This window comes from Myotis yumanensis, unplaced genomic scaffold, assembly GCF_028538775.1.
Source record: "Myotis yumanensis isolate MYYU_CA2020_CCGP unplaced genomic scaffold, mMyoYum1.0.hap1 SCAF_12, whole genome shotgun sequence".
Taxonomy (NCBI): domain Eukaryota; kingdom Metazoa; phylum Chordata; class Mammalia; order Chiroptera; family Vespertilionidae; genus Myotis; species Myotis yumanensis.
This window is the reverse complement of record NW_027223763.1, coordinates 59,424,071-59,448,919: the sequence shown is the minus strand read 5'-3', so window position 1 is coordinate 59,448,919 and position 24,849 is coordinate 59,424,071. Positions and strand designations below refer to the sequence as shown.

The window sequence follows — 24,849 nt, the reverse complement described above, 5'->3', positions numbered from 1 at the left end:
CAGGTTGACTTCCTGGTGACTTCCATGAAACTGCTCAAGAAAACAGTTGTGTTATCCATGGCAGATCCAAATCTCATTTCAAGAGAAAGGTGAATCAGATAGTGATGCTTACTAATGAAGATATTTGCGTATACAGCAATGAGGTATTATAAATCTCACATACCTTCAATACCTAAAATTAAGAAATTATATACATCTAAATTTAATTATATATTATATAAATGCATAAAATTGTATAAATCCAGATTTAATCAATGGACAATGCTCTAAAATCAGTGAGAATATCAAAGTGATGCCTTAAGAAATGCTGGCCTCTGCTTACAACATAATTAATGAACATAGGTTCCTCACAAGGGCCACTGGAGTTAAAGCTGTGAAAACTCCCTGAAATGAGAATTCTCAGTTGAAGAATTTAAAACCTCCTGAGCTAAGTTTAGGGGACCACAATCATTGTGAACCTATGAAACACTGATAAACAACAACAACATCTAATACAACTGAACCACTAATGATGGATACTGCTAATAATCAATTACCATTTCTTACTGGCCAGATACTTTTCAGGATCTAGCTACCTGGCAATTTCAACAAGAGTGGCTTTGTTACAGATAATAGTGATATTAAAATGCATGATTTTTTTTTTTTTTAGTCTGGTTCTCCTTCCAAATGCCTTTCACATTTTGTAGCTCAGAAAAATTTTAACTCCATCCTGTCCTGCTGTTTCTCTTGCAAGGTCTCCTTCGTTTCCACCTCCTGGTTCCTGAGTCAGCATTTGCCCTTTCAACCAGTTTTGTTTACTCGGCCCTTTTTCTCCCACTTGTCTGCTGAGAACTTTCCTCTCAGCTGTTATTTTTTCAAGATATTGCAAATGCTGTACTTGGCCACCTAGTCTTTTATTCTCCCAAATATACAGGAAGTACATTTGCAAATGTTAAACTTTGAGGTAAGGGGAGATGATAGCTGGTAGTGGATTGTTGTACCTTATTTGTATGTTAGCGACTGTAGAACTCTTAGGTCTAAAAGAGACCCCGGTGTGCATCGATTTAAAAGCCCTCTTTTTTACAATAGGGACAGAGGTTTGCAGTTCTAAATCTGCTTCTAAATTTTCCAATGAGACAAATACTTTCTCTAGAATCTTACTTATTTTATAACAATCTTCCTCTTTTTAGTAATAGTAAAAACAAATATTCTTCTCCCATCCAAATCATTACATGGTTTTAGTTAGTGTAACCCAATAAAATAAGATTGTTATTATACTTTGAGTAATACTCTGACCATATCTAGGAAATGAGATGGAATAGATGAGCACAGAACACAGAAAATGGAAGATTTAACCAGAGGGCACTGGTAGCTTCCAGTTCATGTTCAGGACACAGACAAGTTAGCCTGAAAAGAATTATTAAAAATTTAAAACTAGTTGGGCTCACTTTAAAAATGGGGTGATTACAAAAAAGTGTGTGTGTGTGTTTTGGTTTAGCTTACTTGGAAAAATTGGAAGGTCTATCAACATTAGACTTGCATTTTTCTTTGGCAATAGTCAGATGAAAGTAAGCTGTGCTGTTCAGACAGAGTGTGTGACAGGCAGAATAATCGCCCTCCAAGGATGTCTACACCCTAATCCCTGGAACCTGTGACTATGTTAGATTACGTGGCAAAAGAGAACTAAGGGTACCGATGGAATATAAGGTAGCTAATGAGCTGACTTTAAAATAAGAGGTTATCCTACATCAGTGATTCCCAAAGTGGGTGCTACCGCCCCCCGGTGGGCGCTGCAGCGATCCAGGGGGGGTGGTGATGGCCACAGGTGCATTTGGGGGCGATGAGTAACTGCTATTAAAATTTAAAAAAAATTAATTTCCAGGGGCTGAGTAATATTTTTTTCTGGAAAGGGGGTGGTAGGCCAAATAAGTTTGGGAACCACTGTCCTACATTATCTATATGGGCCTAGTATAATCACATAAGCTCTTTTTAAAAATTAAAAAAAGTTTTATTTTAAGCTTTTAAAATCAGAAGACAGAGGCAGAAGAGTTTGTCAGAGAGGCAACACCATTGCTAGCAGCGAAGATGGGGAAGAGGACCACGAGCTAAGGAATACAGCCGTCTCTAGAAGCTCAGTGTACAGCCAGCAAGAAAACAGGGGCCACAGTCCTAGGTCACAAGGAACTAAATTCTGCCAACAGCCCAAATGAGCAGGAAAAGCTTTCTCCCCAGAGCTTTCAGAAAGGAACGCAGCCCACTGACATCTTGGTTTTATCCTGGTGAGACTATACTGGACTTCTGACCTCCAGAATTGTAAGATAACATATTTGTGTTGTTTTAACAACCGACGTTTTTGGTAATTGGTTATGGCAGCAATAAAAACGAATACACAGGCAATATGCCCTGTCTTTATATCACCAAAGCCATCACTACAACAGAGAAGATATATACATGACAAATAAGCACTTGAGAAGATGCTGGACATCATCAGTCATTAGGGGAATAGAAATTAAAATCACAATGAACCATCACTTCATTTCTATAAGGATGGCCAGAATAAAAAAAAATAGGCAAAAAATGTTGGGATAATATAGAAACACTGGAACCCTCAGACATTGCTGATGGAAATGTGAAAGTGTACAGCCACTCTGGAACATAACTGGCAGTTTCTCAAAAAGTTTAACATAAATGTGTCACATGACTCAGCTATTCCACTTTCAGTTTTATACAATGGGTGGGAAAAAGTAGGCTTACAGCTATGAGCATGTGAAACTGAGTTTATTCATGTATTATTATTTAGTAATTAATGTATTATTTTCCATATGAACAACTGTAAACCTACTTTTGCCCATGCCTGTATACCCAAGAGAAATGAAAACATATGTCCACACAAATATTTGCACGTGAATGTTCATTGCAGCATTATTCCTAATGGCCCCAAAGTGGAAACAACCTATGTACCCATCAACTGATGAGTGATGAATATAATGTGGTACAGTCACACAATGGACCATTATTTCACCATAGAAAGGAATGTAGCATACATGCTCTAACACAGATGAACCTTGAAAACATTATGCTAAGTGAAAGAAGCCTGTAACAAAGGACCATGTATTGCATGATGAATGGGCAGATCTATGGAGACGTAGTATATTAGAGGTTGCCTAGAGGTGGAAGTGGGGTGGGGTGGGGAGTGATGGCTAAGGAGTGTGGAGTTTACTTTTGGGATGATAAAAACGCTCTAAAATTAAGTATGCTGCTGGATGCACAACTCTGAATGTACTAAAAGCTATTGAATTATATACTTTAAATGTCTGAATTGTCATAGTATGTGAACTATACCTCAATAAAGATTTAAAAAACACACAGCACCTTAGATTGTAGTGATGGCTAGACAATCACTAAAATTTTTTTTGGAAAAATTTGCTGGAAAAAAAAAATCACTGAATTGCATACTTACGATGAGCGAATTTTATGGTATCTAAATTATACATGGATACAGCAGGAAAGTAGTTTTTAACCTGATTTGACCATTTCTTAATGATTCAGGGTCAACATTGTGACTACTAATTATCTTGCACAGAAACTGAGAAGGAATTGGAATTTCCTTGCCCTTGTAATTTGTCAGTGTGTCTTTGAGATATATACTAGTATATAGCAGGGCCCTTAGTACCTAAGGAGGTGGGTGGGGCTTAGCTCCCAGCTGCCTTGCTTCCCTCTTCTCCATCCATTTTCCCAAGATATGCTTTGCCAATGTCACGAGTCAGGTTACTCAGGTTATTTCTTCTAATTATTCAAGTGAAGTCGATGAATCCTCAAAAGATGAAATCAGCAAATGGTGCTGTCATAACTGCTTTGGCATGTTCCACTGCAGAGTTCTAGACAGGGGACCCCATACCTAGGACAGCTGCGTGATTTTGCACCTCTCCTAGAAACAATTCATCGAGGATATGGTATGTCCCACTAGCTGTCCAACCACCCGCTCTTCCCTCACTCCATTGGGTAGTTGTGGGAACTGCTCTTTCAGAATTTGAGATGAGCTAGCTTGTACCATTTGTACTTCCTGTTTGTCTCCTGTAGTCTACTGGGAAATAGAGTAAGTTGGATCCTCTTGCTATAATTTTATCCATTTAATCCAAGTTCTATAATAGCTAGTCTTTAGTGGGCATACTATACATGTGTATGTATTGAGGAAAACTTAAAGGCCTTGGTTACTCAGTATTCTATCAGATAATGAGGTCCCCTGATGGCAGCTTGAATCAGTCAATGGCCATTAATGAGCCTGTTATTCAGAGTACCATTAGGAACATGGCCAAACTTGTCTGCCTCTCCCTCTGATCTAGTGTGCCAGAGTAAACCTTCCTTTGTCAGTCATTGCCACTGGTGACAAGGCCCTCTCTGAGTCTAAAACTCCCTGTAAAGCAAAATTCCCCTCTGGTTAGCAGAATTGCTGGATGAAAAATCCAGAAATGCCAATTCGAAATGACTTCCATTATGAATAGCTTACAAACTTGCTTGCTTTTTATTGCAGCTGCTAAATCATGGCGGGGAAGGGCAAGAGAAAGAATTTCAGAAACAACTGCCTTTTATTTTTATTTGCCCATAGAGGTTTCTGTGATCTCTTTATTAGACACAATATGTGTCAGCTATTCAACTCATAAAAAAGCAGAAAAACATGCCAGGAAAGGAGAAAATTTTCTGTTTCTCCTTTCCTGTGAAAACTTTGAATGAGCTCATCTGGGTTCTCTCCTTTCAATGAAAGCTATGCTCATCCCTCAGCCCTCATCTCCTCCTCATTCTCCATTGATGATGTCAGGCAGGCCTTACAGTATCTTTTTTGTGATCTTATAAAATCAATGACAACCAAAAACATTTCCCTTCTGGCTATGACTTCATCAATGTTCCACACCTGGACAGGCTTCATCTGCATTGGTAAGTAGAGCTAAACTCCACTGATCCAGACTGAAGCAATTTACCAGGATACTACTGCTTTCCTTCAAAATGCCGCCCACACCATTAAGACTTAGAAGATTTCTGAGCAACCTGGTGGAGTGTTGGGTCTGACTAGTCAAGATGGCTCTCCAATCTTTGTGCCGATCTTTGTACACACCAGAAACTCTCCTTTACTCAGTACTGTTTTTTGCCCTGGACACAAAGTAATCAGTACCTCAAAATGTTAGGTAGGTGACGTTTTGATGATATTCTTACACTCCCTCCTCCACTCTACTGTACGTTAGTCTCATCTATATTCTGAGCAGTGAAACAGGCAGTCCATTAAGTCAAGTTAGGACAGAAAGGAATTTTGGGCCACTGAATCTACATGGCTGTAAATGTCCTAAACCATGGAGACAGGGAAACATCTCCATTCCGAGAAACACTCGCCAAGTACTCTCAAAGCTCTGAGACTTAGAAGATAAAATCAGTACATAATGGATGAGTTTGGGGAGAAGCAAAAGGCACAAAAGACAATATCTCACAGGCCCAAAGAGAGCAGAGAAAGGAAGGTTTGACTGTATTGGCATGTCTGAAACGAAATGGTGTTTACATGTTTAAATACAAATTGTGGGGAGAGTAGCAATGGCCCTACAATGCATCTGAGAGCAGAAGTGGCAACTCACTCAAGTCAGAGGATGGGGCAGAGGAGAGGTCTAGCTGTGGAGCAGGGAGAGCTCAGCAGGCCTCCCTTTCTGTGGTCTATGTGAAATATGCCTTGTCACTAGCCACCTCCCTTGCTCTGAATCCTGGCACTCCAACCACTTTTAAGAAGGCTAATTCAATCTTTCCAGTTGACACCGAGACATGGAGAGGCTGAGATACACACAGGCACTCTACAAAGGACTCTTGAAAAGAATATTCCAGACTGTAAAAATAACTTGGCTTTTGTTTGGTGCATTATTCTCACAATAATAATAATAATAGCTGATAAATATTGAATGCTTGCTATAGGCTTGGCACAGTTACAAGCATTTTACATGATGAATGCATTTAATCGCTACCAGAACCCTCCGGGTCAAGCACTGTTATTATCACCATTTTAAAATAAAGAAACTGAGTCAGAGAATATAAAGAAGTTGCTCAGGGTTATATAGCTGGGAAGTGACAGAGCCGGGATTCAAATCCAGACTATGAGGCTCCAGAGCCCGCAGGTTTAATTGCTATGCTATGCCTGCTCCTGTGAATTATTATGAACAAATTTCCCTGCATCTGGTCAAGTCAGGTGCATTGGCAAGACCAAAGTCCATACATTCCTTACAAAATCATGGGAACACACGAGCACTTTGAGTCTCAAAACAACGCCCCCCACCCCCACCCCGCCCCGCCACTGAACTAGAAGGTAAGGAAAACTCTGCAATGTCATTAAAAGCACAGAAGCACGGAGATTTACCATGAGGAACTGATTGCAAGTGAGCGGAACCAGCTCCTAAGTTCATACTCGAAAAATTTCAGTGTGAAGACTTCTAGTGAAAAATACGTGGGAGCAAAGTTGAGCTAATGTTTTACACATTTTAGAATTGCTTTCAGGATGTGTTTCATTTTAGAAAAGCTAGAGAAAAAACAGAAAACATTTATTGAGTGTGAACTATGTGCCTGGCATTGGGCTAAGTGCTTTTTCACACATGCAATCTTATTTAACATCACAACAATCCTATAAAATATTATTAATTTCATTTTTATGGATGAGAACAAAGACCCAACGAGGTTTTACACTTTGTTCGAGATCACACAGCTAATAAGCAGTATAATTGGTAATCAAACTTAGAAATGCACACCCCCCTCTCCCCAATTTGGGTTATTTTAGGTTACATGTTATACAGTGCTACGCAGGATCTTGATGTCATTTGAAGGAAATTGTAACCTCTTGATTCTCGGTAGCCATGAATGCATCTACTGCCTTCACTCGTCTGTGAACGTTAAGGGGCACAAAGCTCGGGTCTTATTTATTGCTACATGTTGGTAATACTTGGTGGAGAGTATGCTCAGAACAGTAGCTGGTGAGCCCCTTAATACTGTGAGTGTAGACATTGACACAGGGATATATGAGAATCCCAGGTAAAGACACGAACACAATCTTAAGGCAAAGTATACGACTGAGCCTTAATTTTTCGAGGCACTGTGTGGCAGATCTGCCAGCAGATGTGCACAGACCCCACCACTGCAGCACAGGATGCAGCGCCCTAAGCCTTGGGGTGGGGTCTGTGACTTACCTCACCAGGCAGCCCCTTTCCCCCCCTTCCCTGGTGCCTCTCTGGCTGCTGTCTCACTTCCCTGGCTTTGAACCTTTTGGCAGCCTCCAATAGCTCCTCTTCAAAGAACTGAAGACAGGCCTGATGTTTCAATTGCCTTGCTTAATTCTAGACAGGTTTCCATTAATCGTATTAAATGCAGGTAAACAAAGGGCATTGAGTTTGTGACAGAGCTGAATGGTATCTGGATAAATATAAACAAGAGAGGTAATCCCCTAAGAGCCACTGTTTGCCCTCAATTGGAAGGATGTCAGCAGTGCCCTTGCTAAGGGAGGCTGGAGGGTGGAAGGCAGAAGAGATTTAACAAGACTGGTGCTGAGCATCTGGACTCTGTATTAAAGAGGGGGATAAAGCTGGTGACTGGAATACATTAGGAGAAACGCAAATGTTCTATTCACAAAAAAATAGGCATTAATAATATCAGCCTTTAATCTACCCAAGGCTCCTTAGCTTGCCTTATTCCTTGTTGACTTTCATCTTCTCTGCAAAGCCTCCTGCTAAAGGGCCCTTCTCAGAGCAGCTTTAGGTCACAGGGGCAGAAATACTGTTGCTGAACAGATATGCCAGGGAGTAGCATGTGTGACTGGAAAACAGTGTGACAACATAATCCCAGCATGGACCGATGAGGTCAGTGTGGGGTGATGTTGGCTTTTCTAGCATCTACTGAATCATCTGTTGGAAGCAACAATTGAAAAGAATAAAAACAAACACATGAAACACACTGCCATGAAGACTGCCTGGCCCAGGTCTGAGAAAAAGGATCCGATTTGGGTAGGATCAGGTGGGAAATGGAGGGAACAATGAGCTGGGAGTTAGGAGACCTCAGTTTGCTTCTTCTCTCCCCCTCTCGCTGAGTGGCTGGTAGACCTCAGGTTGCCTGACCACTGAGAAATGAGGACATTGGTTCAACTGGTATGAATCTAAGGTTTTCTTTAGTTTCAAAGGCAAGGATTTGTCCTAAATAAAAGAGGTTTTATAAAAGTGCACTACTGTAAGACCACAACCTTGGAGACACTGTAATCTGAATCTTGATTTTCTTAACTCACCCTGTGTAGAATGTTTTGCATAACACTTGGGTAAAGGCAAAGCATTGGCAGGTGCATTAGAGCAAGAGGTTGAAAACAAAATAAAACAAACAGAATCAGAACACTCCTGGCTCAGACTGTGACCACAGAATTCTAATTCCCCATGGGTCTTAAGGTCTTCTTTGCAACAGGTGTAACGAGGAGAAATTGACAGGATCCCAAAAGAGCAGTAAATAATCTTAGGTCACAATTACGTTTCCCAACATGCTACTTACTTGTGCACATCTCCTTTTCTCATGTTCTTTCTGTCTGGAATATTTTCCCTATCTCTGATTATAAAAATTCCACTCATCCTAACTCTAAGACCTCCCGATGGAATGAAATGTCTTTGCACACTCTTTGGTTATCAGTTAGAGTACTTATTTCATTCTACCTCCTCCTATACATCACCTTCCTTTAATTATAATTACAGATTATAAGCTTCCTGAAGGCAGGGCATGGATCTCATTTGTCTATGTGTCCCTGGTCCTGCTTGGCACATTGGAGGCACCCACCCAATAATGGTTTCTGAACTGAACCGAACAGGGATTTCCACGTTACCTGCTAACGTTACGGCAATGGAGACAGAGTCATATCCCAAGGCGTTTGTGGCGTTACAAGTGTAGAAACCCACATCAGCTTCCACTGGTGCCAGGATCTGTAAGGAATCATCTGGTTGTAGAAGAATCCTGGAACAACAGAAAGAAACATGTAGGCCAGGTCAGTTGAGTCCTTTTTGGAAATCAATATTGGTAAAGCAGGAGGGAACCCAAGGAACATTCAGAATCCTGTTTTAACAAAATGATACTCAGGAACCCAGGCTCTCTTTCCACTGTGATTGCTGGGATTCCGAATAAGGAGGTTTTGACTGCTTATGCTGCTTGTTGACTACTTGATCTAAATGCTACCAGTGGGAGCAGACAGCACATGTGTCCTAAATACACAGAATGCACCTCAGGGGTGAGAGGAGAGGGAGAATGAATGCTGCAGATGGATCTGGGGAAGTATTAAGGAAAAGGCAGTATTATAAAGGAGGAATGGGGCTTAGTTGGATGGGAGAAATAGAGCTTCCAGATATGAAGAAAGGCATCTGTTAATATAAACAAGAGAGGTAATCCCCTAAGAGCCAAGGCTTGGAGAAGGGAGAGAGGAAGCCAAAAATCACATATCAATGAGAGGATCTTGATGTGTACATTGGAAGGCAATGATATAAGTAATTACCTCTCCATTTCAGGTAGTCTTATGTACATCTATTGTACCCATTAGTCTGCAAACATTATGGGCACAAAACTCAGATCTTACTTATTATTTTAGTTCCCACAATATTTGGCAGAGGGCCCTCTGTAGAGGAGGTGCCCAGTAGAATGAAGGCAATGCCTGCCCTTTGGGGTCATGTAGACTATTCCAGAATAATCACTAGTTCAGACTCTTTGCTTTACTTGAAAAGAATGACAAGAATCAAATTGTGGGTGCCTACCACATGGACTTCAAAACCCGTCTCCTATTTTTTCTTCTCTTGACTTAGACCACTTACAAGAACTAACTATTACATCATGGCAGTGAGGCAGATTAATGATTAAGGGTGACTTGAAGCTGATATCTTGGTGACTTGGTGAGGCTGATGATAACTGGAATGTGTTTGTGGAGGTGAGGATCCAGAGGGCAGTTGAGGAGGACACAGTGGGAAGCTCAGAGATCCAGTACTCAGACCTGGCGGGGCCTTAGGTTGATAAATCATCCAACAGCACAGAAATGGCTTAGAGTTGGATTTTGCACTATTAGAGTCAGTCATTTCTACCTCTGTGATTATTTTCAACTCCCTAGTTTCAAAAGGCTCAAAGATCTGGTTGCCTAACATATTAATATCCATTCTTAGAAGGCAAGCAGGTAGCAGGGGATGTTTTTCAGGAAAGGGAAAAAAACCCATAAAAATCTCAGGAGAGCCCTGACTGGTTTGGCTCAGTGGACAGAGCGTCGGCCTGCAGACTCAAGGGTCCCTGGTTCGATTCCAGTCAAGGGCATGTACCTTGGTTGCAGGCACATCCCCAGTGGGGGTTATGCAGGAGGCAGCTGATCGATGTTTCTCTCTCATCGATGTTTCTAACTCTCTATCCCTCTCCCTTCCTCTCTGTAAAAAATCAATAAAATATATTTTTAAAAAAATCTCAGGAGAACTCACAAGACTTGGTGATAAAATGAAGACAGGGAGTTGGCTCTCCTGCCTTAGCAACACATTCTCCCCACTTGACAACTCTTTTCTTTCTTCAGTAGTGCTCTAGACCAGTGGTTCTCAACCTGTGGGTCGCGACCCCTTTGGCGGTCGAACGACCCTTTCACAGGGGTCACCTAAGACCATCCTGCATATCAGATATTTACATTATGATTCATAACAGTAGCAACATTCCAGTTATGAAGTAGCAAGGAAAATAATTTTGTTGTTGGGTCACAGCATGAGGAACTGTATTTAAAGGGCCAGAAGGTTGAGAACTACTGCTCTACACTCTATGGCATTTACAGTTTGGCACAGCCTCTAGTGAGCTCTTAATTTTTCTGAGGTGGTTGAGGAGTCTGGCACCGAATCAGGCCCCCTCAGCACTACTTTTGGCCTTGGGCCTATTGCATTGCTTATTTATTATTATTATTTTTTTTGCATTGCTTATTCTTACCTCCTATCTCAGGGAAGGCAGGGAAGAGAAAAAGCAAGGCTTACATCAATCTCCAATCTAGTTACACATGGGCAGATACAATCAAAAACCGGGGAAAGAAATAGAAAACCTTGGATGGTTTGTGTTTGCATCAGTGCCATTCCAGACCATCACTGCGATTACTGGGGACAGTCAAGCTTTTGTGGCCTTGAACCAGAGTTGAGGGACGACAGAGGGGCCAGGAGAGACTGTGATAGCACTCATCCAGCCATTCAGTCACTCATCCATCAGCTATTAGGTGTTTTGTCTCAAATAATCACATGTTCACTGTTAGTTTATTTCAAAGGAACTAATAAGAGAAAGATGACTATACAATTTACTTATCTTTGGTAAGCCATGCAATATTTAAGTAATAATGTCACTGTGTTCTAAAGGTATCTTAAAAGATATAATAGAGTATTATTTCCAAATCTCAGATGTTCAGGCTGTTTTAGACCTGAAAAATTACAAATTGACTTTATTATTTAAAACTTTATGATGTCCCAGGAACATGTATGCCTCCATAACAATTTCCAAATGAAAATAAGGACAGCAGGTTTAGGCAAATTTAAATATAACTCACTACTCAGGATAACAGAACTTAGTAGATAATTGTTCAATTTTATCACACTCAAAAGGCATGGATTAAAATTTGTTAAATTTCCAAGTCCACCAGGACAGTTGCCTCCCTAAAACTGGCACTCTCTCTCTCCTCTACAGAAAGAGTTTTTGAACTGAACATTCAGAGCAGGTCTACCGAACTTTATTTTGGTCCTGCTATGATTTACGTAATCACCATGGGCAAATCCCTTCACCTCCCTGCATTTCAGGTTATCAATGTCTAAAACCCAGTTGAAGTATGTTTTCCTACTTAGCAGAGGGAACTGTTAAAATGAGCTTGATAAGGTACTTCCAGACCAACTTTTGGTATTTCAGTGACCCTTCCATTGATAATGTTGGACACTTTGAATGGAGGCTTAACTGTGAAGAGGGGATGAGGATGAGAAGATTTTGAGAAAGAAGCAAGAGTCATATGATATTGGCCAATTTCCCCCTAGACAACCGATTAGATCTTCATATTCACAGATCATGTTTTCCCCATAGAACAGCGGTTCTCAACCTGTGGGTCGCGATCCCTTTGGTGGTCGAATGACCCTTTCACAGGGGTCACCTAAGACCATCCTGCATATCAGATATTTACATTAAGATTCATAACAGTAGCAACATTACAGTTATGAAGTAGCAAGGAAAATAATTTTATGGTTGGGTCACACATGAGGAACTGTATTTAAAGGGCCAGAAGGTTGAGAACCACTGCTATAGAACTACTGCCCTTGCCTGATCGCATGCAGAGGATGTAAACCTCTCTTCCCCAATGGGCCTGAACCAACTATGGTTTTAGACGGGTGTTAGCTTTTGTAGCTGCATGAGTTCCTCCAGGCCCTGGTGCTACTGAGTGAGCCATAGTGTGTTCTGCCTGTCTAATGCCTGGAGAAGAATGCTCACAAAGTTGGCAAGGAGAAGGGAGGAGATCCATGACACCAGGCACAAAACCATGTGTCTTAACTAGGATGGGAACAGTGGAAATGGAAAGGAATCTGGGTCTTGAGACCAGCATTTGTATATTCTTTTATTCTGTAAACTGTCTATACAAAGATAAAAAAGCTTAAGTATCTGTCTTCATAAAAACAGTTTTAAATATTGTCTTGAGACAAAATCTACATGGGACAAAATCTAAATTTGTCATGTATTGCATATATACTTATAAATTATTTATATTCACAAAACTGAACTCTTTAGCTCAAGGGTCTGTAGTAATTTGATGGCAGAGTCAGGATTTGAAATAAGGTTTCTTGGACCAGCACTTTGCCCCCAATCTATCATGTCTTTAATATACCCATAAAGCTGGTAGACAGGGGTTTGGAAGCTGCCACTAGTGGGCGCAATACAGTGGGGCCTTGACTTACGAGTGTCCTGACTAACGAGTTTTTCGAGATATGAGCCGTCTCTCGGCCCATTTTTTGCTTTGAGTTGCGAGCTAAAATTCGGGTTATGAGCCTGCTTCAGATACCCCACTGCTAGTTGGCGCAGCGAACATCACAGTGAACGCCACAACATCAGCCCAGCATCACCTGTCTCACTTGTTCACTTTAAGATTTGACATACGAGTAATTTGAGTTACGAGCTCCGTCACGGAATGAATTAAATTCGTAAGTCAAGGCCCCACTGTAGTTCTGAAGAGAGTACCCATGCAGGGCTCTCTAGGAAACATGACAAAGCAAAGGAAAGGGCTTGTTGCGAGAGTGAGGTTTGCTGTAGGCTCTCTATCTAGCCTGGCATCTATGGAGAGAGGTTCCTGGAAAAAACATACATTTCCTTTATACTTCAGGCATCTACTCTTATTAATATAACTTAATTTGTTAGTAGCTGACTTTTGTCAGCTTGTGTTTTAAGTTTTGAGTTGGACAGGACTGTTTCAGAATGCACAGAAATGTGGTGCTGCTTTCCAAGCAAAACCAGAAAAGATTTCTCTGGGGTTGTTTTGGAATTGAAGGAATCAGAGAATGAGGGGTCATGGAATGGGGCCTAATTAAAACCTACGTAGCAAATGGTACTGTGGTCATATTAGGTATATTAATACTCGCTGCTTTCCTCCCATACCCACACCACACTTTCCTTTTGGTTTACTGAGCTAAAACTTAATGCTTCATTTCTTTGGTCATCCTTTTAACCTGAAAATGAAGGAGCCGTTTTTGCTTTTCTGGTGGCCTTTACTAGTAAGCTTCTAAGCATGACTTCTCAAACACTCTACCAATTAAATGAGGAGCTGTTGAGAGAGTACAAAGAATTGTTTTAGTTACACAGGTAAAGCCCTCATCATCCATGTGAGTAGGATATGGGCAAAGTGCCTGTGGGCCAGTCCTACCAAGTACAGGCTCCTTGAGGTGAAGTTGTTGCCTCTGCATTTGTAATGTACAATGAGAAAGTGCTCTTGTTTGAAAAGAAGGCAACTCTGAGTGTCCAAAAGAAAGTTTATAGCAATTCTGTGAGTGGAGGGGCATCGTGATGCCCTCTGAATCCTTGGTTCAACTGTGAACATCACTGTCTTGCGCGGTCCCACCTCTCATGGTGACTTCCATGACCAACCATGGAAGCTGCCTTGGAGGGGAAGCCTTCCCCACTTCACTCAAGAGACACGGAGTCATGTCCTGGTCTTGGGTAAGCCTTCCTATTCTGTGAGCCTCTAAGTCCCGTCTGCAAATGTAGAATAATACTGACCTCAGAGAGTTCTTATGAGGATCAAATAAAGGAGTGCACAGACTCATTCTTACTGTTTTCTAAGTAAAAAGGCTTAAATGTCAGATGCCTATCTAAAAAATAATATATCTTCGTGGTACAGGTGGTGGTATCCTATGTTACCATCTTGGAATTCCTCCTTGAAATTTCCAGTTGTCAGAGGAAATTTTCAAGCTCTGGACACAGAAATACCCATCTGCTGCATGGGCCATGATTTTGTACCATCTGAGGCCTCTCCCCCTAACAAGTAAGCATTCTAAAACCCATTTTAGGCCTCAATACAGGATTGGAAGCTGGAAATCATAGGGATACCCTTCTCTATAATCATCTTCTTCATCAGTTGCAACTTACTTGCCCTACATCCCAACACAAACTTATCTCTCTAGTCAAAATGGCACCGTTGACTCTCCTTGTTATTAGCTTGGGGTTGTATTCACGCTCTTTCTCCTCCTGTCTATCCTTCCACATTCTTCCATCCCTTAAGGATGAGTTCAAGTTCTACTTCCTGTGTTACCACAGCTCACCACAATCCCTCCTTTTCCTGTTCTGGCAGAGTTGTTCTGAGCTGTTCTACAGAACCCTCTCCATTCCACAATGTCTCATTTCTTCAGTTAGATTGTAAACGAAACACTCCAGGACTGGAACTATTTTGCTTCTTTCATAGTTCCCTCTTCAGTATTCAGCAAAATGCTGGCATGCTGAATAAATACTCAATGAACACTTGTTTGGTTACCTTCAGAGGAGTGGAGCTGAAAAGAATCACACTGACAATATAAGCATACTGGTTATGAGCACAGACTGAAGGGCCATAGTGGCTGAATTCCAGCCCAGCTGTACCACTTCCCAGCTGTGTAACCTTGGGCATGTCATTTACTTAAGTTCTCAATGGCACAGTTTCCTCATTTATAGAAGGTGGAAAACTATAGCACCTATCTAGGGTTGCTTGGAATATTTTACATGACTTCAGGTATTTTAAGAACACAGAAAAGTGTCTGACCTATGGTAAAAAAAAATGTGGAAGTGCAGGCTATTATTATTCTGTTGTTGATGTCATCATCAGCATTGCCATTCACCCTTCATGTCTGAGCCTATGTATTCTGGCTGTTGTGAGAAACATTTTTTTTTTAAAAAAAATATTTTTTAATGAATTTCAGAGAGGAAGGGAGAGGGAGAGAGAGAGAGAAACATTAATGATGATAGAGAATCATTGATCGGCTGCCTCCTGCACGCCCCACACTAGGGATCAAGCCCGCAATGCAGGCATGTGCCCTGACCAGGAATTGAACTGTGTCCTCTTGGTTATAGGTCAACGCTCAACCACTGAGCCTCACCAGCTGGGCAGAAACCGTTTTGACATAGGTAAATAATTGGGAAATAATTGTTCCAAGGACAAAAATGTCAATCGCAGAAATGGGCAGGGGACAAGGGGTTTGCTGTGGGAGGAGGTGAGGAGGGAGCCACGATGCATCTACCTTGGTGGTAGCACTGGGAGTGGAAAAGGGGGCAGAGGCTGGGGCCACATGGCAACTGCCTCAGTTCTATTCGTGACTCAGGAATCTCTGAATAAGGACAACTACTTTTTTCCATAACTGTATTAACACTATTAACCAAATACTGAAATCTTCAAACACAAAGAAAAAAAGCCAGAATCCTGCAATTGCAAAAATGTACATAAATAAGTGTTAAAAAATACGAGTTGGAAAAAAGTAATTTTAGAAGCAAATAAGTAAAGGGAGGCCGTGCAAAGAACATCAGCTCCAAACTCCTAGGAGGTGCTGTTGAGGACTTTTCCTTACAATGAAATGCAGATTTATTATTTTTTTTCCTGCTTAGGAATTTCTTAGTTAAGGATAGTCAAATCTACCACAGGGGGAGAGTAGGAACCAATATTTGTTAGACAAGTGTATAAGCTTTAGATAATTTTATTCTCACTATCCTGTTACTAGAGTGCCATTAGTCTCCCATTTTAGAGAGGAAGCTAAAGTCCAGAGAAGTAACTTGCTCAGCTAGTGCACAGCGTGGAACCAGGAGTGGGGAATGACCTTTGACCTTTTAAAAAAACTGACTATATCCAGGCATCCACTGGGGCCTAATAGGAAGGCATGTGGTTTGGCTTCACTTTTGGTGGGGGCCAATTTGTGCCAAGGTTTGTAGTTCCTTAGGGAAATGGACGATCACTACCAAGAATATTCTGGATTTTAAATGGCTGGAAGGCATGTGGTTTGGCCTCATTTTTGGTGGGGGGCAATTTGTGCCAAGGTTTGTAGTTACTTAGGGAAATGGACAATCACTAACAAGAATATTCTAGATTTTAAACAGCTTGAGGTTGAAGGGGAAAAAATGCTGTGAGAAGAACTCCTCTATGAGCAAGAATTTTTTCTGAAACCAGAAATTATAGTAGCCCAGAGACTTGCAAGGGAAAGTTTTCTTTTGTGCAGATATTTTGGGGAACAGATTTGAGGTTCAGGAAGAGTTTTATATCACCATTTGGCTAGGGTAACTTTTTACAACTTTTGCTGTTTTTACTGTAATAGCCAACTAAAAGTTATTTAATGCCGGAAGCTTCATGATTGGTCCAGGTGGAAGTATAGAAAATATTTTTGGAATGGGAAAGGCCACCTGACCACACATTCTTAACCCTGTCCTAATTCTGCTTGCCAAACTGTTCAGCTTCCTCCTCTTCAGAAATTCATGAAATCTTGGATTTGCTAATGTGGGTTTTTATCTGCTTACTGGGTAGTTCATTTCAAACTAAAAACCTCTGCATAAAATGACTGACTCAGGACAGGGATCATCAGACTCCAGTCAGCTGTCAGCTGTGTTTGTAAATAAAGTTTTACTGGAATGCAGCCACACCAGTTTTAGTATTTTCTCTCTCTTCCTCTTTTTAAATATATATTTTTATTGATTTCAGAGAGGAAGGGAGAGGGAGAAAGAGATAGAAACATCAATGATGAGAATCATTGACTGGCTGCCTCCTGCATGCCCCCCACTGGGGATCGAGCCCGCAGCCTGGGCATATGCCCTGACCAGGAATCGAACCAGTGACCTCCTGGTTCCTAGGTCGATGCTCTACCGCTGAGCTACACCCGGCTGGGCTCTTTCTCTTTTTAAATAATATATATTTTAATTGATTTTTAGAGAGGGAGGGAGGGGGAGAAAGAGAGAGGAAGAAACATTGATGTGAGAAAGAAACATTGACAGGTTGCCTCCCATACACACCCCAAACAGGGCTTGAACCTGCAAGCTTAGGTATATTCCCTGACCAGGAATCAAACCCGTGACCTTCCCGTGCATGGGACGAAACGCCAATCAACTGAGCCACCTGGCCAGGGCCAGTTTTAGTATTTTCTCTGGCTGCTTTTATGCTTCAGTGGCAGACCTGAGTGGTTGAGGTAGAGATAGGATGGCTAAAGAGTTTAAAATGTTTACTTTCTGGCCCTTTACAAGAAAAATGTGCTGTCCCTGACCTAGAACATGGAGGAATTTCCACTTGTGGTTTCTTTCAGTGCTTTCCTCATTTATGACAAAAATGTTGCTTTTTCGGAACACTGCCATTTGCTAGGACCATTTTTCTGGAAAGAATAAGTGAACTGCTCGGGGGACCTTTGGAGACCTACTAGGCTTTCAGAGACTAGCTAGTGCCTGACTCTGAGCTCCACCTGTGCTGCCCAATGGTCACTGATTGTCACATGTCCTTGGATGCTCTCCGCTGCCTGGTTAACCCTGGTCATTTCTGTGACCTTTGCATTCACTCTTCTCTCCTTTTTTTGCTGAAGCTTATTATTTACTGGGATGGTTCCTTTTTTCCCTGACTTGCTATTCTTACACTTTTCAGCTGGGAAAAACATTTGTCATCCCCATTTCCTTTAGTTCTATAAAGAAAACAAGCCAAACCAAATTGAAATTGGTTTCTTCTTCCTTCCCTATCTGCCCTGCCTGCAGAATTTAGAGTATCTGCAAACTTGGAACCTGCATTTCATGTGCTTATGACTTATACATCTAGCATTATTCACAACCGTGGTGCTGAAATTGACCCTGGAGGCAATTCCCATCCGATGCTCTCTTCTAGTCTGAGAAGATTCCATCTGTGGATACTCTGTGTTGCCCAAGCCTTCCAAACACTCCTTAATTCATTTCCTATTCAACACCACTTTAGAACATTGTCCAAAGCTTTCTGGAAAGTATAAGTATTTAAAACATACAGATTTCTTTCCTATCAGATCAGAAATGATAGTAAAAGAATGGTCAGGGGAATACAAGCCTCCTCTCCCGTTGCCTGGATTTAGGCTGAAAATTCTCCATTACACTGTTTTCCTAGATGCCTTTCTATTTCAACTCTTTGAACAGCTGCGTAGGTGTTCCTGTAAATAAGAATAAAGCTCCCTAGTTTGTGATGTCCTGGAAGAGAGTGTGATATATTGGCCCTCTATCCACATGACATGACCTCGATACTGACAAATGAGTACCCATGTGGCCCTGGTATTTTACAGATATTTCTGTTCTTCACACCCTTGCTCATCTGCAGGGCAAGTATGATCATGTGAACTGGAATTTGAGCCTCAGTGGCTATGATTCCAGCCTCATTGTCCTTCTACCACTGTTGACTATCCTTCGTGCTAACTGATGTACCAATTGGTGAACACAGCATGAATCGGGCAGGCCCAGAATAGAAAACACACACACATACAAAGAACAGGAAAAGGCTTAAGGGTCAAAAGGCAGAACTTTTGGGAGGAAAGGATCAATCTTCATTCAGATTTCCCTCCCAATTTGTAATTCAGTTTTTAGAGCCAATTTTGGAGGAATTTGGCTTTTCTTTTTTGTAATAAAGTCAGCAGTGTCCTTACAGGTATTGTTCCAGAGTTGGATTCAGATGTAGGAACACTGTACATTCAGGGTGGGGCAAAAGTAGGTTTACAATAATTAATATGGAAAATAAAACAAGAATTAGTAAATAATAATACAAGAACAAACTCTGTGTTTTACATACTCACAACTCTAAACCTACTTTTGCCCACCCTGTATATTTGTCTGTGCCCCTGGTATTAGATGTGGGGAAGAGTTACTTCAGAGGTCCTTGGCTAGTGTGTACTCTAACCAAATGCTAATTGGTGTTAGCTTTTGCCTTAATCTCACCTCAACATGTGGTAGAGAGTAAGATGGCCCAATACGTGTTCAGTGTTTCTACAGCGTAACTTAAAGGCAAGAAACTGTTTCATCTTGCTTGTGGTCCAGGGCTCTAAACACACACACACACTCAAACACACAGGCATAGGGCATCCACACTGTAAACATACAGAATAAGAGACACAAACACAGATCTAACAGTTATAATGTTTACAAGCGCCTATTATGTGCCTAGCACTGTGCATAGGTATAGCTGGGTATGCATATGTCAAGGTAGAGCAACAAATAGAAAAGGCTTTCCCTCAGATGTGCCAAAATAAAAACAAAAGCCTCATAGATAGAAGCCAGCTGGCAGAAGACTGAATGTTAATTTATGCTGGCCTAGCTGACCCCAATGGCTTCTTTTCAAAACAATGGCAAGTCCATGTATTCAACTGAGGTTAAAAAAATCAATAAAAAGAAATAGATCTTGGAGCCAGACTACTTTGGGTTCAAATCCCAATTCCACGACTTGTGAAGTGAATTTAACATCTCTGTGCTTCTATGTCAATACTGGTAAAATGGGGATAGTAACCTCAAAGGGTTATTGTAAGAATAAATGAATACCTGTGAAACCATGAGAACAATGCCCCGCTCAAAGCAAGTGCTCATTAAATGTTAGCAATGACTATGATGGTTTCTCCACTGGCCTGAATGCATGTGTTTCAAATTGTACAGTTGTGAGCCACAGATCCTCAGTTTCTGAATCTTCTCTAGTGGAGAACACTTTGGCCAGGCAGAGATGTTTAGCTGGGAGTGGGGATGACTCTGGAACTCCGCCATAATTGCACATTAGATACTAAAAATCCAGATTATGCAAAAGCATGCAAACTACATAGCAATTAGGAAATCTCCCTCCTAATCACAGGCATCCATCATCCCTCTGTTCATTCATTCATCAGTTTATCCTGTGTTGAGTGTCTATTATGATCTTGGAATGTCAAGAAAATAAGACTTTCTTAAACATCTGTCCTTGAGGAAGGTTAACATAATACAGAAGGTAATGTGGAAAAACATCTAGCTAATTCTAATGCACAGTGCCAGGGCTGAGACAGAGTACTACATATAGGATACTGTGTAGGTGGTGGAGGAGGTCGTCCGACCGAGCTTTCTGTAAGGAAGGGTAGGCTTAGGCAGACAAAGTGGGTCAGAAGGCCCCAGGTAACTGCATAAACAGCGAGTAATCCGGTACTACCGAAGGGCAGAGCTCAGAGGGGTGAGGTTGGGGGTATGGCAAGAGATGAAGTGAGAGAGGCAGGCAGATGTCAGGTGTTCTCTATCATCCTAAGACATTTGGAACTTATCCTCAAGTGATGGCAAGCCATTACAAGGATTTTCGAGGAAAAACTGTCCATGCTTAAAGACACTCTGGCAGTAACACATCAAATGATCTAGAGCAGGAATCAGTCAAGTTTTTCTGTGACAGGACAGAGAGTAAATACTTTAGACTTTGAGGGCCACCTACGGGGGTCTCTGTTGTACAGTATGCTTTCTGTTTGTTTTTAAAAATGTAAACACCATTATTTTAATAACACTTTAAATAACCTGGGTTCAAGTCTCAGCTCTACCACTTATTAAGTGCGAGACCTTGAGCAAGTTAACCTAACTGCTCTGGGCTCAATTTCAATGGTTCTTTTAATAACTGTTTTAAAGCCATTTTTAATAACCCTTTAAAATATGTAAAAGCACTAACTTTAGTTTACCAATCCTGGCCCACAGAAGTCAAGTATAGAGCCAGGAGGCTGTTACAATCATCTAGAGCTGACAAAGGTAAACCAAAGTAGGGGCAGTGAGGATAGAGAAGAGCTCAGGGAAAAAGGAACTACAGAGAAGCTAGAACAGCCCAGAAATATTGTGGCTCAGGAAGCTGGATGGATGGTGTTTACTTTACTGAGCTAGGGTTTCAGGAGTTTAGTTTTAGATAGATGGAGTTGACCTATGTGTGGAGCATATGGGTTGGGATGTCCAGTCAATAGTTTTGCATATGAACTTCCCTGTGCCTTAATTTCCTGACCTGAAAATAGGGCAAATTATAATATATCCACCTAGTATGGTTATTATAAAAATTGAGTTAATATAGCTAGAGAAGTTTTTAAAAATTCCTGGTATATGGTGAGTGCCATGTAAACATTTAATTAACTCACTCCTAATGCCTTGGCAGGGCCAGACCAAATGATTTTGCGGGCCTTATACGGCCTGCTGCCTGGACATTCCCCACCCCTGTAATCTAAGCCATCAAGTTTGTGGTCATTTGTTACAGCAGCCCTAGGAAACTAAAACAATAGGCATAGACAAAGAACAGACAACTCACAGAAGAAATAACAGTCAAGGAATATATACGTGTAAGATGTTTAACCTCACAGAAATGTAAATTAAAACAGAATGAGATCTTTTCTGCCTGATGGATTGGCAGTTATTTTAAAGATAAATAGCATATAGAGTTGGCAAGAGTTTAGGCAGATTCTCTATAAGTAAAAGTATCAACAGGAACTTTTCAAGACAGTTGATTAATTTGGAAATATCTGTCAAAATGTTAAATATGCAGTCTTTAGCCAAGAAATTTCATGCCTAGAAATTTAATATACAGAAATATTAACACAAGTTCAAAGTAATTGGCTACTATGATTTTTTTACAGTATTCTTCTAGTGCAAATGTTCATTAATAGGGGATCAGTTAAATAAATTGTGATACAATAAAATACTATGTAACCATTAAATATAATCTGATAGATCTATATGTACTAACAGGTAAGGAAATTCAAAATACCCAAAGTTTTTTTTTAAAAAAAAGCAAGCCGTAACCGATTTGGCTCAGTGGATAGAGCATCAGCCTGCAGACTCAAGGGTCCCAAGTTCGATTCTGGTCAAGGGCATGCACCTTGGTTGTGGGCACATACCCAGTAGGGAATGTGCAGGAGGCAGCTGATCAATGATTCTCTCTCATCGATGTTTCTAACTCTCTATTCCTCTCCCTTCCTCTCTGTAAAAAAGAAAGCAAGATACAGAACAGAACATTATCATTTATGTGAAATTTACATATCTCTCTATATAAAATCGTAATATGCACATAGACAGAACAGTGGAACAACTGAACAACCAAAAAACCAGTCGCTATGACATGCACTGAGCACCAGGGGGCACGCGTGGAAAAAAATAGTTTTGCATATGAGTCTGGGGCTAGGTATATGAGAATCATTGCACACGGGGGGATGTTTGGGACACAGCAATACTTAGTGTTTATAGAGGGAGACTCCAAGGAAGGAAGATAACAGTTGGGTACAGGAAGAGAAATTCACAAAGACAACTGAGGAGGAATAACAGGAGATGCAGGGAGCAAACCAAGCATGCGCGGCTTCTGAAGTGGCCAGAACTTGTTTTAGGAAGAAGTGCTTAGCCTGTATCCAGTGTGCAGTGGCACACTGCCTGAACATCGCTGTTCTGGCATATAAGTTAGCTACGTTAGGGCTAAAAGAATAATGTTTCAAAAGACTTGGGCACCATTAATGCACCAGGTCCATGAGAGAGGCTAGAAAACTTCTCTTCCGATGGGTGACTACCAACTCTTTTAAAATAACGAGTAGCAAGTGCATAATTCTACTCTGAGGTTCACCTCCCTCCCTTTCTCTCTCTCAGCACTTCTTAAAGGTGACCCTTGAACCTCAGGTCTCAGTATTACCTGCCATGCTTGTTAAAATGCAAATTATGGGGCCCTGCTGTTGAAAGAATATCTGGGATAGGGTGGAACCATGCAGGAGTGAGCATTTCTAACAAGTTCCTGCTAATATTATGCACATTGATTTTGAGAACCCCTCCCATACCCACTTTTTAAAAGTTTAGAAATCTGCCCTAGCTGGTTTGGCTCAGTGGATAGAGCATCGACCTGCGGACTGAAGGGTCCCGGGTTCAATTCCAGTCAAAGGCACATGCCCGAGTTGCAGGCTCGATCCCCAATTCAGGGCATGCAGGAGGCAGCCAATCAATGATTCTATTTTTAAAAAAGTTTAGAAATCTGAAGAGAAGTATTCTGCCTACTGGAGTTTAATACAAACTTGGAGACTAAGTTATTTTATCCTATACCAGCATTTGTGTGTTTCTTAGTTTCTGAAGGGCAGTCACCTTGCCTTATTTATCATCTCACTGTCTGATGCCTATCACTGTACTTAATGCCCAACAGATATTTGTGGAGTTAAGGGGATGAGTGCAAAGGGCCCTTACAAGTCCCTCCCCCCACCCCAGCTTCCACTACTGTTCCTCTGCTGGGGACCAAGCCCACAACCCTGGCCAGGAATCATGGGAGGATGCCCAACCAACTGAGCCACACCAGCCAGGGCCAATTAGGTTATTTTATTTCCTTGTCTAATAGCCTCCAAAATGCCCCTGAGGTACTCAGACTAAATCCTAAATGCTACCTTGACCTGTCTTGCTGGCTCAGGCTGTTTGAAGTGTCCTTGAATACACTGCAGAGTTCTACAGACCAACAGCCAGCTGAATCTTGCAGACTCTTTCAGGAAGACGGATTTGGGCACTAAGCAAAAACAGACTCACTGAACTACAAACTGGGCATTTCAGCACGTCTCCATTTGAAAACAAATGAGCATTTCTGAACCGCTACCGAGCGCAGTAATGATGACAAGCAATGAAACCCAACACAAAAGAGGTCACCAACAGCCCATAGCAAGCAGTCCCAGTGGCAGCTCCATGCCTCCTGCCTGCTCTGGGCAGATACATTCACTTTCTTTTCTCAGAAGAACTTGGGAAACTGTACAGAAACGAACTCCAGCCATATTTCTTACTTGCCATTTAAGTACATTGGAAAACTTATGAGGTCAAAGATCAGAAACTGAAATCTCTCGTTTTTCCCACCTCATGCCATTCACCTGCATTAACAAACTCTGTCAAGCCTAAATCTAGAAAAAAATCTTGCCAGTGGCAAAAACTGTAAGACTATTTGCCCAGGTCCCTCATGTGCTTTCCCTCTTAATGCTACTCCCCACGCGCACCAAGGTTCTGGTGACTGAAGACACAGAACCTGCCCTCTTCTGTCCCAGCCCTCACACCTTTGGTATCGTTAGCACCTGGCCGCCATGTGTCTTTTCCTAGCAAAATACTGATGAAACTTTTAAAATCTGAAAGCCATTACGGATAAACTCTCAATGCCCATTAAAGTAAAAATTAAAAGACGAAAGTGGTGTTTCTAAGTCGTATTTCAAGAATTATTGGTATTCCTGAGATTACTGGGCCAAAAAATCGTTCATTGATCAAAGGAGTACTTGGAAAACACTCATATACTATATTGTCTACTTGGAAAGTCACAACACACGCTGGAGTGCTTAAAGGATTTAAAAAGGAGGCGAAACCAAAATAATTTTCAATTGGGGGATAGTTAAATGCATTCAAGAACAGTAATCAGCT

General features: G+C 41.3%; 1 protein-coding gene across 1 annotated transcript in view; it reads right to left on the bottom strand.

Annotated features, from left to right (window-relative positions):
* ADAMTSL1 (ADAMTS like 1) overlaps nt 1-24,849 on the bottom strand; it is an 876,403-nt gene that overhangs the window by 89,205 nt on the left and 762,349 nt on the right. The window contains exon 23 of the mRNA XM_070429962.1: nt 8,849-8,976. Coding sequence (XP_070286063.1) covers nt 8,849-8,976 — 128 coding nt within the window. The remainder of the gene's footprint in view (nt 1-8,848; nt 8,977-24,849) is intronic.